The sequence below is a fragment of the Tinamus guttatus genome, unplaced genomic scaffold, assembly GCF_059628265.1.
Source record: "Tinamus guttatus ecotype Peru unplaced genomic scaffold, ASM5962826v1 Tinamus_guttatus_pri_ptg000522l, whole genome shotgun sequence".
NCBI classification, from domain to species: domain Eukaryota; kingdom Metazoa; phylum Chordata; class Aves; order Tinamiformes; family Tinamidae; genus Tinamus; species Tinamus guttatus.
In genome coordinates this window covers 96,121-113,710 of record NW_028289056.1, presented here as the reverse complement: position 1 = coordinate 113,710, position 17,590 = coordinate 96,121, and the positions used below count along the sequence as shown (strand labels likewise).

Below are 17,590 nucleotides of genomic sequence, written 5' to 3'. Positions count from 1 at the left end.
TCGCAGACAGGGTCCCTCGCAGCGCTCGCTCGGGGTGGGATGAGCGACCTGCAGCCTCGGGCGCCGCAGGATTTGTGCAGCCCCTGCCTGCTGGCCTGGGGTCACGGGCATGGCGGGGACAGCGCAGTGACAAAGGGACAGCGTGGCAAGGCGCAGGTCCCCGCTGGACCGGCCCTGAGCTCTCTGTGCCGCCCGGGAAGTGCCCTGGTGGCACCAGCAGCAGCTCCAGGGACCTTGTGCTCAGGAGCCACCAAGGAGCCTGTCCCAACCCCTGCTTGGCCTCGTTCATGTACTTGGCCCCGTGGCCTCCTGCTGCCTTTCAGTGACACCGTGTGACCCTCAGAGCATCCCCTTGGTTTCCTTGAGCCTCGCGCCTGGCTCTTGGTTCCATGTCAAAGCAAAACCCAGCAATCGTTCCTACTCCCTCGCCTCAGGCAGCTGTGATTCTGGGGGCTTTTCCCCCAAACGCCTCCCCACGTCCCTTTCCGAGGGAGATTGTTGCGGCTGGGTCTCCCCTGGAGCTGCTGCGCCAGCAAACACGAGGAAATCCGAGGGGAAGCGGGAACACAACTGTCCTCTCAGCCCTGCCTCGCCCTGCGCCTCTTCCAAAGAGCCCGGGATGCCCCACGTGGCCGAGGGATGCGATGCTTTCCTGGGAATGGGAGGCTCCAGGAGCCTCCCTCCGCACTGTGGGCACTGACCACAGCAGCCTCTTCCTGGTCGGCTCTGAAGGGAGCTGCCAAACAGGGTCCCCTGGGTGTCACAGCCAAGCTGGCCACTCGGTGATTCCGACGATGATTCAAATCAGCCCTTCAGCTTCCTTTCATTTCACCTCTCCGCAGTCCCGCTGGGCCCCGTGGAGCACAATGACATGTTACCCTGTTCCCAGGTTTATGTCCTGGGCCTGACGGTGACACTGATGGCTGCGGGGCTCTGCCTAGCCCTGCTGAAGGGATTTTGGTCATAGCCAACCTGAAGAGTAGCCCAAGAATGGCAATTGCACTTTTCCTTTGGGCTTTTGTTTATGCTCTGTGAGTTTTTTTTTTTAGTGTGACATTTCCATACGTGACTAAAGAACCTGAAAAACAGAAGGAGGAGGAGATGGCGCAGGAAGGGATGTGCTGCTGATCCAACCATGATGACAAAGCCGAGCTCCAGCTCCAGCTCCAGTGGGAACTGTTAGTATTCCCAGAGTCAGGAAATTGCCTTCACTTTTTTCCCGTGATGGCACCAGGTGATTCCTGCTTTTCCCAAGCCAGCCAGCTCCATGGAGATCACAGAGAAACCAATAGGGATGGATTCCAACTTCTCCTGGGAATTGTCCACTGCTCAGCTGCAGGAATAGCCCAGGCCTGGGAATGTTGGAGGAATCCAATTCCTGCAAGAAGCACCTCGTTAGGGGGGGATTTTCTCCCCAGCTGCCACATTTTGGAGGGCTGCCGGTCACAAACGGGCTCACTGCTGTCTCCTGCTTCCAGCAGCGGTGGCCTGGATGCGCATGGCGGTGTCACCGAGCCACTAGTGCCGACCCGCTTAGGCTGGGTCACCATGGCCTTGCCCATCACGATCCTCCCCAGGCCCCGTTAATGGGGCTGGGTGAAGCGGGCCTGGGGTCCTGGGTGCAGCTTTGCTCCCCTCGCCCAGCACCCTTCAGCTGCTCCCCTTGCAACGCTCGTCGTCCCCCCAGAGCCCTCCACCAGCTCCCACCTGCCTGGGACCTGGGGGAGCAGCCCTCGGAGCGCGTTCGCTACACACAGCACCAACGGGCACCATCTTTCTCCTTAAACCCAGCAAACGCTTTGTGAGTAAGGCTTGGAAATGATCAAGCTTGACATTATCCTAACGCAGCGCCCAGACAAACAAGGCAAACGGGAGGAGCTGCTGCAAAATGCCGCTCCCTCCGGGAGGGCTGGATCCTCAGCGCCCGCAAGGGGCAGGAACGAGCCCCCTGGCACTGCAGTTAGGACACATTTTGCCAAAGACTGGGGCTCTCCTGCATGGCATGGAGATCTCCTCCCACTACCACTGTGCTGCTAGGGAAATTAAACAGCTTCTGCTGGGGAGTATTTTGCTGTTTATTTGCTTTAAGATTAGGTTTTGGTTCTCATAGCATGCAGTGGACTGTGCTGCTTTAGACAGGGGAAGAAAGCACAAATAATGGGAAATGAGAGGCAAGACTGAAGCACAGGAAAGACTATATTCCTTCACGGTCACACTTTTTTCAAAATCCCTCTTTTCTCTTCGGCCTCTGAACTAGATGATTTAATAGGGTCCCACTTTTCCTGTGTTTGATGGTTGATCTTCAGACTCTCCCCCTCCACTTGCCTCCTCTGCCCCTGTGTGATGGGGACCCTGACCCCATAGAATGGGATTTCATTGGGCTGTTCCTCTGAATATTTAGGTTGCAAAGAAACTAGCTTGTGTTTGAGGGCATCAAATACCCACGTGGTGTTTCCTAGCCCTTGCCAGGGCCCAGATGGAGCCCAGATCCTTGGACTTCTCAGCCAAACCATAGTGCTGACACCTACCTGGTTCCTTCAAGGGCAGCACTCAACCTAAAACCAGCACAGACGGTGCTCGCCAGAAGTGCCCGGGGAAGCAGTGACTGTGCCAACCACCACCTCCCAGCAGCGCTTCTGATTCAGCCCTCGTCACCTAGTTTTAGTCAGCGTTTGCTGGCTGAAGAAAGCGTTTGTCCTGATTACAGCGGAAGCTTCTTCATGCCCACTTACACATCCCTCTCCCCTGCTGTGTTAGCAGAGGGGCTTGCTAATAAGACAGAGCTCCACCAGAGAAGCACGTTGGCTTCGAGACACTTGTTTCTGGCCCAAGGTGACCCTGGTTACCTGCAGGTGAGAAGTGGAGCAGCCTCTGAGGGCGGAAGCTTCTCTGCTGAGCATCGTTCCTTGCGCAGGCTTCTCGGTGGCATTTGAAGGCAGAGGCAGGCAGGGAGCTGTGGGAGAAGGAACATTTTGCATCAGCCTACACAGCAGTTACAGCACCCTTGGTAAGCAGTGTGTGGGCAGGTCGTACAAGGCTCCTCGCAGCAGAAACGCAGATATGTGTGCCAGAGAGAACGCCCTCCGAAGAACACAGGGCTGAGCTCTTATTCCAGAACCATTGACTCAGTTATTCCCTTAAAGCATATTAAAATGCCTGTTTTTTATTTACAAAGAGATGAATATGTTCATATTTTCTAGTGGAAATAGCTTCTACTTCAGTTTTCAGAAAGGATGCAAGACCATCCAGCCCCTGCTCTGCAGGGAGCTCTTTGTCACCCCTCAGGCCACCAGCACCAACCGAGAGCAGGGAAGTCCAAAGTGACGAACTACGTCCCACAAATGACCCAGCACGGCCGTCCCTAACACCACAGCCCCCGAGGCTCTGCTGAGAGGCTCTTTAGTGCTTGTGTTGGGGGTGTTTGCAATTTGAACCTCTCAAAGTGGAAAAGAAAGGAAGTTATGGCCATCCGAGGGAGCGTGGCAAATGCATATCCTCTATTTAAGGGCACTACAGCGAGCACACATGTGATTACAACACAGTTCTGCAAAGAACAGGACACATGGGTAAGTGCTCAGAGGGAATAATGACATATCTTATCACATAAACACTATGTTGTCACTTAAAACAGCTCAGTGGCCCGATGTTGGGCTTCTCATCATCAACAGTGGTGGGAAGGCTGGTCCAGGTGCGTGATTCATCCTGCCACCGTCACCTGGAATGAAGGACAAGGTGGAGAGGGTGTTTGCTGGTGGGATTTGTCATTAGAGACTGGCAGGGCTTGGCTTTGTGTGCGAAACCTGGGCTGCTTTCTGTGGTCATGAAGGAAATTCTCTATCAAGCCTGTGTTTCAGGTACCGTGTCAACGTTACCAGAGCTGCCCTCCACGGGGGTTACACAGGCAGCACCCCCAGCAGCTTCCTAGCAGCTTAGGTGCTTTTAAAACTCAAAATATTCTTCCGCTTTCATGGTGAGAATCGCCAGGAGGTTTGAGTTTCCAATAAGCAGTTCAACACACTCTGTGTGAGCATTCAGGGGAACTTCCCTCAGTATTTGACTGGCAGTGAGCACAGCGTGGAAACACTGAGCTCCAGAACGAGATTCAAACTTTCCCTCAGATCAGGGAGTTTGAATCTCAAGTTTATCTGGGGGCTGCACGTACATTCCTGCTCAGGAATCCCAGCCCAGGAGAGCAAACACCTATCAGCACCATCTAGCAATGGGCTAGAAAAACAGAGGAGGAATATTTAACAAATATTCTGATGTGCCATGCATACTTTTGTGGCCTGATTCAGGACTCACCAATGCCACTGTAAAGACATTTGGTTCCTTCTGGAGGAAGAGCTTTCCTCCTCATGCCACGCTACCACCGTACATCTTCAGCTGGAAAACACACAAGTCACAAGCAGAAATGTTCCCCTGTGCTCAGAGAAGAAAGCTCTGGAGGTGACTGCTCCCGTTGCTAGTGTCACGCAGGGTGAAGAATCTTGTTCTCTGTCTAGTTAGATGCTCTTGCTGATGATTTCTGTGCTGCTCTGCTCGCTCCTTTGATGCTGAGCACTCCACTCCAGAAACCTTGATAAAGAAAAAGCACAAACTTGCTTTAAAACCCTTTTCCCAGTTACCTGGCAGGGGGCCTGCTGCCGATAGCCAGCACGTGCAGGTTCCTCCTGCTCCCAAGGTGCTGCAATGCGATTTGTGGCACGGCCTGTCGGAGTGCGACTTCGTCTCAGCAGGACACGACTAGAAAGAGGCTGGTGTCAGTACCTCATTGCACGGGCTGAACTAACAGAGACCACAGTGAGGTGATACCCTACCCAAAATATATATATATATTTTTTTTCAGAATGTTATCATACTAATTCCCCCTTTCCCCATGACACTTTCTGGACTCAAAATCTAGGAAGATCAATCTAATCTATTCTACTATAATCTAATCTCATCTAATAATCCAAGATAATCTCCCGGAGTGTCATGAACTGCATCTGACCAGCATCATCTGACAGCAGGGATTATGCTGCTTCCAGGCTCCATCTGGAAGCATTATTTTTGGCCTCAAAAGCAACACCACTTCCTCATCTGCTGCCCAGGAAACCTCTTTTGAATGTTACAGTTCCTGCAAAGCTGGGACAGGCCTTCTAAGGTGGGCAGCGAGCAGGAACAGGCCCACACACAACGTGGCCACGCGGTTCCCTGCCTGGTCTCAGCTCCTCAGCAAAAGCAGCCAGAGACAAGAGTGGGTGGCAGTTTGTGCTGCTTTCCTGCTTAGCTAGTTATAGTGAGGAAGAAAATGAGTTTTATAAAGGAATTTATTGGGCTTTGTTAGGGGAATTGAACTCTAGCTCAAGAAAGAAAGATAAAGAGAAGGGATTTTGCTAGATAGATGTTTTAAAGTCTTACATCACAGCTCTGTTTTGCTATTTTGTGTATTGCCACCTGAATTAAGGTACCCGGAATGAGAGAAGAATCGGAACAGCCACATTCTGGAGAGTTTTGCATTATTCCTGCTGCGCACAGGAAAAGCAATATAAACTAGGCTGGCATCTCCCAGGGGATTTTTAAAGAGCAAAGCTGGACCCAAGCTGGAACATTTTCATTGACTGAACGTAATGAGCTAAATAAGGCCTATTTTCTGGTTTGAACAAGCTCTGTACACATCCCATCTGCAAGAGCTCCTAAGTCACAAGAATACTCACGCAGACCTTCCTCCTGCAGAAGTGACATTCTAAAAGAAAATGATTTTTTGTATCATTTCTCTCTATCTGTCCCTGCAGACCTTTAGGCAAATTCTTGTGCTGGCCTCGGGACAACTGGTTTCTTGTCACTAAAAGACAGCAAAAAAAGCAGCTGATTAGACTGATGCGGCGTGGTGTAAAAACAGAGGCCAGAAAGGATTTAGATATAGATCCGGAGTAAATACCCGAAGGCAGGATTTTGTGTGTGCAGGGCAGTAGCCGGCCTAGCTTTGCAAGCGCAGGCTTTATTTTATATTCTCAGCCATGGTTTCTGCATATGACTGATTTTGCAGTAAAATGTTGCCAGCAGAGGAGGTAGCAACACACATATTTCAGGCTGCCCAGTATTCTGCACTGCAGTTCCCTGCTTTCGGTCTCTCACCATTCTTCTGAGCTGAAATCTTGCATGCTGAGGTATTCCAGGCCATCTAGCTACGCGATATTTTGAAGACAGGTACAATGATGAGGAGGAAGAGGAGGGATCTAGGATGCTGTGGCATGGCCCTTTGGTGTGGACTGTGTACTGAAAACCAACTGTAACTGGTGCAACCAATGCATCTCCCTTAGCTGCACTTCCTACAGGGGACAGAAGTGCAGTTTGTAAAGGTTGGAAATGAGAGTACGATGCATGAAAGAGTTAAAGTAAACGAATAAACAAGGGAGAAAATATTGTCTGAAATGCAATCTGTTTGACTTTTGGTTTATAAAGATCTGTCCACTTTATCTCCCATGGTAACTATTGTGCAAAAACACACTTTTCCTAATCATCTCCACAGAGTTTAAAGTGATTTTGTAATCCAATCAGAGGTAATGTTTTTGCATTGAGAAAACGGCTACCTAATGAGCAAACAGTGACTAGGAGAGGCGAGATTTACAATTACAAATCTGGAGAGACACTTAATTACTGAATAATTAGCAGTTTGTGCAGTTTCTCAGGCTGATGGACAGCGTCTGCGAGGGCTGCAGTCGTTGTGAGGTTTCTAAGAAGTTTTCCAAAGTGTGGTGCTGCAGACCTTGCTGTGCGTGGCGTTCTCCCCAGCTGGCTCGGACGCTGCCAGGTATTAATTGCATAATAGGGACGCTGTAATGCAGAAGCTGATGCGGTAAAAATCTGCCTGATGTGCAGCAGAACCTGTCAAGAACCTAAAATTTTGTCTTCTGGACACTGTAAGACAGTGAGGGAGCCGCTCAGATGTTGGGGAGCAGAAGGACTAGGCTGTGAAAACCATTTTTGCAGGTTCTGAGCCCAATCTAGCTGCTGGGAAGTCGCTGGCACCCTCTGTGCTCTTCCATTTAGGCAGGTAGGGCTGAATCATTTTCTCTGATATGGGCGATTTTTCCTTAGGTGGAAGCACTGATGCATGGAGTGTCTTCCTGGCATGAAATTCAGAGCCACGGAAAGCAATTAGCTCTTGACTTTAATTTGTCTAATGCTGAAACCCAGAAAACCATTCTGCGTGGGATTAATAATGCCAACTTTCCCATAAGGAAACCTAGAAAACAGTCGAATAAATCAGGCAGGCTGAAGCAGCTCATGTGCCTGCAGTGGGATGAAACGCAGCGTGGGGCTTGGGCCTCTCAGCTCGGGCTGATTTCAGCCTTGATCTCCAGGACTCGAGGACTCTTCAGTTCTGCTCTCGAGGACAGTGATCTCACATCAGCGGCCACGGGAGGTTACGGGCAAGAAAGCTCTGTGCATCGTCGCTTGGCATCTCAGCAGCACCAGCTCTGCAAACGGGGTCTACTTAGGGAAAAAAAAAAAAAAAAAAAGACAAAGAAAGCAAGAAAACCAGAGCTGTTTCAGCCTGTTTGCATTTCCAATGGAGATGAATTAGCATTTTGCAAAAAAAGGGAAAAGAGTGGGTGAAAAGGGGTAGGTTTTTTTCTTTCTTCTATTTTTGGCCACCTGCAGTACAGGTTGAATTTTGAAAATTTGAACATTTTTGTGGCTTTAACTCTGGGCAAATGTTGAAACACTTGTGCATTGGGTCTTTATTTTTTCATATTAGCTGGAAAAAAAAAATAAAACCCAAAGGAAACTAAGCCTTTCTCCTCCCACTCGGCCCTGTGAGATCTGTTCTGCTGAGCCACAGATGACATCAAAAAGGGACGCTTTCTGTTTTGCTCAGGCATCTCTCACTTTAGCGTCTTTCATCCGGAATTAAAAACAAATAGCTCTGTGGGCAGCTGAATGTATCGATGTCTCACGGTTAAATCTCTCCTCATCCGCCCAGCGTTCATGCTGACTGAAGCTTCCCCTGCAGCGGAGATACTCATCACTCCTCTGTGGTTAATAATACACCCGAGTTTGCACTTCAGTCTCTTTCTGCAGGGCAGTAGTGCACAAGTAGCTGGCAAGTCTTTCCATGAGATATATAGAGACGGGCTTATTTTGGAAGCCCAACTTTGCTGAGGGTGGCCCAAATGATCAGAAGTTATTGTGCCTCTGTGCTTGTAGGAGGGTTGCTAGCAGAACCCATAATCTCACAATCCCATTTACCTAAACTCCTTAGAAAAACAAGCTAAGAGTGAGGGTATTGAAAGAAAAAAATCATGTTCATAAATATCTTGAAATACCAAACGTTCATTTAAAAAATGCAGGTCATTTCTCTACCGGAGAGCGTGATTTTTGCTTCTCTCTGTTGCAGGGTTAAAAGCAGCCTCAATCCTGCCACTGTGTGGCAGAGCTGGAGAAAGGGAATGAAAAAAATCACCACCTCTTCCTTCCCCAGAGCAGGGAGCTGATCCCACTCCAGCTCAGTGCTGTGCTTGGGATTCTTGCACGCAGGGATTTGTATCTGATGATTTCCACCGGCCAGCTCTTAATGCCACCCGAGAATGGCACTAAAGCTTCTGTCTTTTGCAGAACCGTTTGGAGATTTCCCAAAGGACCTGGATGTTTACCTGGGTTTCCTAAAGGAGGACTCGCTGCAGAGACACACCGGGTTTCTGAAGATGGGAGTTTCTCCCTACAGCTGGGAGCGTTGAGCTGAAGAGGCTGGAGGATGAGGGCATAAAAGATACGGCCAAGGTTTTCCTGTTCTCAAAAGTCTCAAAACTTTCCAAGGAAACAAGAAAATGTCAATGTAATAATAATGGAGATAAAAAAGGTAATTCACAGTAGCTACTACTCTTAAAATAATAACGGGTAACAAGGGGAAGGAGGCGTGCTTTGTTGGGAGCTGTTGAGCTGTTCCCATAAGGAGCTTGCTTGCCTTTGAAATGGTCTTTAATTACAGTGAATACACACCAGCTCCTCCCCCCTTGAATGTGGGAACATTAAACGACACAATTTGCTATCTCACAGTTCTAAATTTGCTGTCAGAGGTGGGACTTGGTCCCAAAGAGCTCTCTTGTGGTATCACCTACAAGCCGTGCTGCAACGGCACTGTCCTTGCCGGTATTTTTACTCTTTCTTTAACCTGCACACGAACCAAATCAAAATCATCCCCAATCCTCCCATTCAGGCTAACAAGTTGCATCTATTTGGGCAGCACGAAGGAAAAGAACATTTAATTGTCCTCTTCTTCAGCATCACTAAAAAGTGGGATCACTCGCTCCTGAATGCAGCTTAAATTACCAGGATGTGCACTGAGGACAACTCTTAGCATCTCATTACTGAGATATTATTGGAGCATCAATAAGGAAATTTCAAGAATCCAATTATCACTAAAATAAAACAGAAGCGAGCTGTGCTGTATATGCAACACATTACTGCTGGGCCCTGGGTAATGAGCTTCAGCAAGCCCTGAATAAGGTGTCAGTGTCCTTATTTAAAAGGAACATACACACTATAGGAACATTATCAAAATTGAAAACAAACAAAATTATTAATTTTGCTGCATTGGCTACTGCAGAAAGGATTTCTTCACCTGGCAAAGCCCTAAATTGTGGGATGTTAAATTCTGGCAAAGGTCCCCTTGGAAGGCAAAGTAAGTGCTCTGCACAGGAAAGGTGACTTGTACCCTCGCAGCCTCTCCTGCTCCAGAGCTGGAGGAGCCTTGGCAGTAGAGAAGGTAGGTGCACACAAGAGGAAGCTTCTTGCCTCTAAAAGCTTAAGCTCTCAAGAGGCTGCAGTAAAATGGTGTGGGATTTACACACTTATTAACTGTGACCTCTTCCTTGACTTCTGCTCGAGAGCTACTTATTTCTGCCACAGGGGGAAGCAGGGCTGGAGCGAGGGCAAAACATGGCACAAGATCAAGCAGCAGGAGGACCTGGGACCCTCTGTGCTCTCCATGGAGAGACAACCTCCTCCTCCAAGCAGCAGCAAGGGCAAACAGCCATGGCTGAGGCTGGCAGGGACCTCTGGAGATCATCCTGTCCAAAGCGTTGCTCAGGCTGGGCAGGTTTCCAAGCACTGTGCCCTCGTGACTTTGAGTATCTCCTGGGAAGGAGCCTCCACAGTCTCTCTGGGCAACCTTTTCCAGTGCCCACAGTAAAGGAAGTTTTTTTTTTTTTTTTTTTTTTTTCTCTCTCTCTCTCTCACGTTCAAACACAGCCTCCTGTACTTCAGTTTATGCCTGTTGCCTCTTGCTCCACTGCTGGCCACTACAGAGAAGAGCCTGACCCCATCTTCTCAACACTCTCCCTCTAGCAGCCCCAGCTCTCAGCCTCTCCTCCCGGGAGAGTCCCGGTCCCCTCCTCTTTGCAGCAGCCCTAAAGTCGCAGCTCCCTCCCGCGCTCCGGGCACTCTCTCCAGACTCCCCAGCCCCGGGGCGGGTATCGGGGCGGCGCTGTCCGCTTCAGAGCGTCCAAGGCGACTCCACGGGCACCGCGGCCGCCTCCCTTTACCTCAGGGGCCCCTTAGGGCGGAGCCTCCGAGGCGCAGGGGGGAGGGGCCCCCGCCCCTCATTGGCCGAGAGCCGGCTTGTCGAAGCTCCCGCCTCCCCGCGCCTCGACGTCCTATTGGCCGGGACGCACCCTGAGCCCGCCCCGCACCTCCGCGCACGCGCAGTGTGTGCGTGCGTGCGTGGGGGCGCGCGCGGCGCGGCAAGATGGCGGCGGGCGGGCGGTGCTGCGCCGTGCTGTGGCTGGCGCTGTGGGCCGGCGCGGCGCTGCCGCCGGCGCGGGGCGCGCGCAGCCGCGTGCAGGCGCTCACGGACGGCACGTGGCGGGCGCTGCTGCAGGGCGAGTGGATGGTGGAGTTGTGAGTGCGGAGCGGGTGGATTGGGGGGGCGCGGGTTGTCTCCGCGGGCCGCGCCTGAGGCGGCCGCGGCCCGAGCGGCGCTTCCCGGGACTGACATCTCCCTTGTGCCCCCAGCTATGCGCCCTGGTGCCCCGCCTGCCAGAGCCTGCAGCCCGAGTGGGAGAAGTTCGCCGAGTGGGGAGAGGATCTGGAGGTGAACATCGCCAAAGTGGATGTGACCGAGCAGCCAGGTGAGAGGAGCCGCCGGGACGTTTATAACATCCCCCGTCCCGTGCTGGTTTTGGTGCTTAGGCAAAGCTTCCATAAATATGCTTCTTTGAAGGTATTGTCTGTTTTTTTTTTTTTTTTTTTTTTTGATTCAGAATAATACATGAGTTCTGATGAGGGCAGGTTGCTCTGTGTGGGCTAAGTGCTCTGTTTTTTTTCTTAATACATAGAGGTTTTTCTAGAGAGTGTGTTGGGTTGGAGGACTTTAAGGAGGTGTTTGGTCTTAACTTCTAAGGCTTAAAAAGAAGGAGAATCTGGTTTTGATTATCTGGTCCTGCCTTTTATCAGCAACTCCCTTGGCTAATGGAGAGTGAACACAAGGAGTTTGGGCTCTCGGGACTGAACCTGCCTTCTGTTGGCTTCCCTCGTGTTTCTGTGGAATATGAGGGGGGAGAACAAAGCAAAACAACCCACATCTTGTCCAAGCTTGTAAAAATAACCCTGAAGTTGGTACTTCTTTCCAAAGTCACATTAGAGCTTCTGAAAATTTGTTGTACCTGGATTATTGTCTGCAAATACTGGAGGTTACAGAACGTGTGGAAGAGAGAGCCTCTTTCTCTGAAGAGCTAAGGCCGAAATAGTCAAGTTCAATGCTTGTTAGCCGCAGACATCCCCTTTTCCACAGAGTTATTTTTTCTCCCCTTATCCTGGGACGCTGCTTTTGAACTGTGCTCTATCTTGTAGATATGTGCAAGTTTGTGTGTGATCAGAATTAAAGACTGATAGCTGGAAGCAGTCATTCTTATGAACTTTAAGATGTATAAGAAAAAAATAGGGTTTTTTTTCTTACATTGGGTTGCAGCTCTATTCTGAAAATATCTGTTTTCTTACAGGATTAAGTGGGCGATTTATCATAACGGCGCTTCCTACCATCTATCAGTAAGTACTGAGTGTGGTAGTCTTTCTCAGAGAGAAAATATCGCCTTCCTTTTTTGGTACAAGTGAGTGAGATTTATCAAGCTCTGTGAGAATGTGAGTAATGTTGCACGGGGTGAACATTTTCTCGTTTTCTTATCTCACTTTACAATGTCTTTTCCCTTCAGGCCTCGTTTATTTCATCCCTTCATGGGTGTTTCTGTTTTGCAATCTTTTTTCTGTAGGCTGTTGTGTGGCAACTGTATTAAGATGATCACTATCTTTCCATGGGATGACAACCTGAAGCTAGCAAAGATGCACTGTGTTATACTGGGAGTCAAGATGCTCAGAAAACTTTCCAGAAACAGTAGCATCTAAAGCAAAAATATAACAGGAATAGGCAAAATGAAGGGAGGAAATAAGTTTGCGAATGGAAGCAAATTTTACCTGCTTTGACTAATTTTTTTTTTTTTCATTTTACAGTTGTAAAGATGGAGAGTTTAGGAGATACCAGGGCGCCAGAACGAAAACTGATTTCATAAATTTCATCAGTGATCAGGAATGGAAGTCCATTGAGCCTGTTTCATCGTGGTTCGGCCCTTCCTCTTTTCTGTAAGTCTTGGTATGATTCTTACAAAAGCCCGTGTCCAAACGTACCCGCTTGGAGGACGTGCCCAGACACATCCCTCGAGTGTCACTCGGGTGGTGCATGCGGAAGCAGTGGTGGATATTGGGCCGAGCTTGTTAGCAACTTGTTCCTCAGCTGGGAGATGTTGGCGCATGCCAGCTTAGCCAAGGGGTCCCGAGCACGGTTTGCTGTAAGGTTCCAGAAGCGTAGCTTGAGGTTTTGTTTTACTAAACTGTTTTCAGTAGCTTATTGATGCTTGAAGTTCTTGTTTTGATTGTACAGCACTGAGCTTCTTTGTCCAGGAAGTTAGTGAATAAAAACTTGAAAATAATGTAGCAACTATTAGGGGCTAGTTATTTAAGAAAGCCCTGATGTCTGCAGTAAAGTTAAAAGCAGTGGGGAGGGATTGAAGGTTGGGGTAGTGAAGTGGTGATACCCTGTAGTCCTAGAAGATGCACTCTGGAATACCCCTTGGTTTGGGGGCTGTGAAAATGCTCTCTGGAATATCCTTTGGTTTGGGGACTATGAAGTGCTTTTAGTTACTGCTGCATATGCTGTGGAGTGGGCAGAAATAAGTGATTCCAGGAGTTAAGTGGCTGGGAGTGGTGACGGACACCGGGGACACCGCTGCTTGAGGGAAGTGAACACAGTTGTTCAGTGTTTCATTTCCCAGCTGAGGGGCATTAGGCTGGCGTGCAGGTGTTCAGTTCAGGAACTCTTGCTCTGGACTGAAATTGCCCATTTTCCACGGGCAATTCTGTGGCTGCTCTGGGCAGCTCGACATTGCTACCTTGGGTACTTTTAACACCATCCTAATCTTGACTCTATATGATCGGACATAACATATTGGCCCACAGGGAGGAATTCATGAGCAGGAGCACTAATTTTAAGATTAATAAGTTTTCTATTGGAAGTGTACAGAAACCCGCATGCATTTGTGCTTAGTGAAAGATTTTGTATGCCTGTGTTCACAACTGCCTGCCACTGTGACTAATCTATTAGGCACTTAATCTAGCTTAATATTTCAAATTATTTCCTTTATGGAAAAAAAAGAACTCTTTACAAGTTTTCCTGCAGTGAAATATCAGAACTGGCAGACTGCGTATGGCAGTTAGCCCAGTTTTGTTGACCTATGTGAAAAACAAGGAATCCCTCTATTTTAAATATAACATCCAGATGCCTAAGTCTTAATTTCTTAAACAGAGTTCCAGCTGTTTCTCATAGGCTGTTCCAAGTATAATTTAGAACATAGAAGTCACTGAAATTTATATGTCAGCAGGTACAAGTTGAAGATATTTTGGAGTAGGTAATTGGCTGTTTGAAATACTGTATGATAAATAAACCTGACATTGGTACTAAAGGTTACTTCGTGGAAAGTGTGTATTTACTGAGTAAAAGACATAACATTAAAAAAGCAAAGTGGTTAGAAGGGAAACCTGGCAAGAGTGGAAAGTTCTTCAGTGTGAATGTAAACAATGACTAGCCAGGCAAATTGTAACAGATTTGTGACTGGCTTAAAAGAAAGACATTTTCAGTTCCTCTTTTCTGCTTTGTTTCAGGATGAGCAGTATGTCTGCTTTATTTCAGTTGTCAATGTGGATCAGGGTATGTGCTTAGATTTGAACTTTGTTTTCCTGTAACAGACATGATATTTAGCTATTCATGAAGTGATTCTCATGTCTTTTATTCTAGCACTGCCATAATTATTTGACAGAAAATGTTGGAATACCAGTTTGGGGTTCATATGCCATTTTTGCACTGGCAACTCTCTTCTCAGGACTGATACTGGGACTTGTAAGTAAACTCGTCGAAGTAGATTATCGTGTGACTGCTGTATTACCCTGAGGTACAGAATATTTAGAGGTTTAAATCTATCTGTCTTGGGTTTCAGCTCATGGTGTTCCTAGCAGACTGCCTCTGTCCATCCAAAAGGCACAGACAACAGCAATACCCTCATTCGAGTAAGTCCACTGTGTACTTGTAATTGTCCACTTGTCATTCAATGAAGGCTTTTGATAAATCTGTATAATAAAAATTCATTTGTAACTTGTGTCGTCAGGTAGTCAGGATAGGAAATCCAGTGTACAAGTTTCTGCTTGTGCAATATTGTAAGTGGCTGTTATTTGAAAATATTACCTGGCTTAAATTTGTACAGATTCTGATCTGGTCTGTAATTTTTTTTAAGTGTATTTCACAGGAAGACTTTTTTTTATTTGTGTGTCTACTTGTTTTCTTTTCCCCTTAAGAAAAATTGTCGCCAGAGTCAGCTCATCTATTGAAAAAGCTGGATGAAGAGCAGGAAGCAGATGAGGAAGATATTTCAGATGATGAAACAGAGGAAAAAGAGGTGTCCAACAGAAGCTCTTCAACGAATGCCGTAAGACAGCGCCCAGTGAACCCTGCTGCTACAATGGATAAATCCTAGTTTTATTTGCATGCAGGATTACTGTTTGTGAGTCACTAACTCAAAAGGAGTTGAATGTATCAAATCCTTCAGCTTGAAGAGGAGTGACTCCTGTCATGATAATATTGATGCATTTCACTAGTTCAGAAAAAAAAGATATACTGAAAATATCTTTGGCATCAGGTATCCAGAACTAAAACATGCTGTTGCAAATGGCTGGAACTTCTCCTGCCAGTGTGCAGAGAAGTGCCAAGAAATAATTTGCGTGGCTTTTTGAATGACTTGTTCTGTAGTTGTTTTAAAGAATATAAGCCAGTGTACTTGTTGCATTAGGGAACGTTAGGAAGGAAAATGCACTAACTTGTTTGCTTTTAAAGTATTCAGAAAAGTTTCTCAGTATAAATCTTATCTAGTTGTGCTCTGATAAAATGCTGAGGGGAAAAATTCCTTCAGTTATGGGACCTTCTACAGACTTTTTATGTGACAAAAAAATGCTATAAATGATCTGGTTCTTCTGCTGTGACAGTAAGTGCTGAAAAAAAATCCAATCTTCCTTCACCTACATCTCTTACTAGAGATTACCCTTCATTTTGTAGCTTATTGGGACCAAGGTGGAATATGCTGATTATCTTCAAAACTAAGTAGCAACTGCTAATGTTGAATCAACATTAGCAAGAAAGATTTTCCCTTTACTAGAATGAAGATGCATTTTGTAAAATACTTGTATTGGTCTGTTCTGCATTCTTTTCCCCTGCTCTCCAGACTTTTCAAGCCAACTTCATTATGAGTTAAAATCAGAGCTCTGTCTTTCCAGTTTGGAGGAAAAGGTATGATTCAGTGACTTGATTTCTGTGTTTTGCCTTGAAGTCAGAAAAGCAGCAGCAGAATATGACATTATTCATGGTTTAGCAGCCTGCTTACTCTGCTTGCTGTGGATGTGAAAGATCAGAGGTACCATGTAAAATGCTTAGTATTGACAAAGTAATTTCCAGCTGCCTTCATGTATTTGAGGAAGGAGTATTTTTGATTTCTACGTGCAAGCTTCTGAGTGTTTACTTTTTGGATATATTTGAGACAAATTACCATGGGCTTCTGAAGAGAGCAAGAAGGCAGACGAAACTGCCTGCCAATAGAAATAGCCTACACTCCTGACCCACTCCTCAGTGTGTTTTCTCTTTGACCAGAAATTAACTCATAATGGAAAAAAAAGGATGGCAAAACTCTACCAGTGCGGCAGCGTTTTCAGCCCCGCTGCAATTTTTAAGGGAATGCTCAGGTCAGTGTCACTAGTTTGGCACACGAGTCTTCTGCTCTTTTAAATACTGTGTGCCCGCTGCAGGTGACAGGTAAGATGTCAATGTTTGCTGCTAGAGCACAGACAAGTGGCAGGGAGAACCCATCCAGAGGAGCTAAAACACAAGCTCAAGAATACCCCAAATCTCCTTTGGGAAATGATCTTCCTCTTCAGAGGAATAAACTCACTCTGACCAGCACAGAATCAAGTTCCCTTGAAGTAATCAGAAGCATGTTTCTTCGAGGCATTTCTCTCATCTTTTTGAAACCTTAACTGTCAATTGAAGGAGTCATCTCCAATATAGACAACCACCTAAAATAAGTGTAACTTTTTCATAATTAGATTGCTGTGATATTTCTGTAATGAGCTTACTCCCTTTATTCGGAGGAGCAGGAGTTCCCTTCTGAAAGGCTCCTCTTGCACCTTGCCTGGAGACCTCTGCTTTTAGACCACAAGCAGGAGCCTCTTGCCCTCTTCTGAAGACCACAGAAACCTCTGCTTCTTGGTGAAGTAACTCAAGATAACAAGTAGCAAGTTGCGGTGACTGATTCCAACAGGGTTAGTTTACACACGGGGTGCACTTCTGTTGAGTGGGAATCCTATCCCTGGATCCTGCTGTGCAGCAGGAGAACTCTGCTTATTGTTCATACATCATCAGTAACTTAGGCTTAACCAAATCTTCCTAAAAATCCAACCAGGTTGGACCTGCTCTCAACTTGAACCATTTTTTCCCCCCTAACAGAATGTCATCTTTTCTATTTTCACAAAATCATCTTAAAACAGCATACACTAATCATCTTTTTTTTTAAAAAAAAAAAGATGTTTAATATTTTCTCTTTTTTCCTCTGTGTAGAATTAAAGACTGCATATAATTTTGGATCACTGCATCTTGCACTCCTTGAATTTCCGTATCCCATCAGTTAATATCTGAAGCAGATGGAAGTGAAAGGTTAGTTTAGTGATGAAGATGCTTCCCAGCAGGCCGGTTCTTGCTGGTCTTTTTGCAGCTTTCATCTCTGTGGGCTTGGAGGCCTGGCAGCAGCTGACAAATCTGTGTCAATAGCAAACTTGATTGCAAGTCATTGAGACTGAGCAGAGAGTGCCCTTGATATCATTTTCTCCACAGCGTGGCAGCCAGATGGGGTTATTAAGGCAGCAGACTGGCAGACGAGGAGCTAGTAATGAACTTCCTGGGGTATAAATTATTAAGAAAAAAAACTATTCACAGTTCTTGTAGGCAAAACAGTTTGTCTAATGC

The 17,590-nt window shown here is 47.0% G+C and overlaps 1 protein-coding gene across 1 annotated transcript; it reads left to right on the top strand.

Moving 5' to 3' along the window:
• The first annotated feature begins 10,732 nt into the window (after nt 1-10,732).
• On the top strand, nt 10,733-16,071 carry TMX1 (thioredoxin related transmembrane protein 1). Its single transcript, XM_088533775.1, has 8 exons — nt 10,733-10,884; nt 10,999-11,114; nt 11,985-12,030; nt 12,490-12,618; nt 14,194-14,239; nt 14,327-14,428; nt 14,526-14,595; nt 14,881-16,071. Exons 1-8 carry the CDS (start codon nt 10,733-10,735, stop codon nt 15,057-15,059), a joined length of 840 nt encoding a protein of 279 aa, XP_088389901.1. The 3' UTR covers nt 15,060-16,071.
• Nucleotides 16,072-17,590: the final 1,519 nt, after the last annotated feature.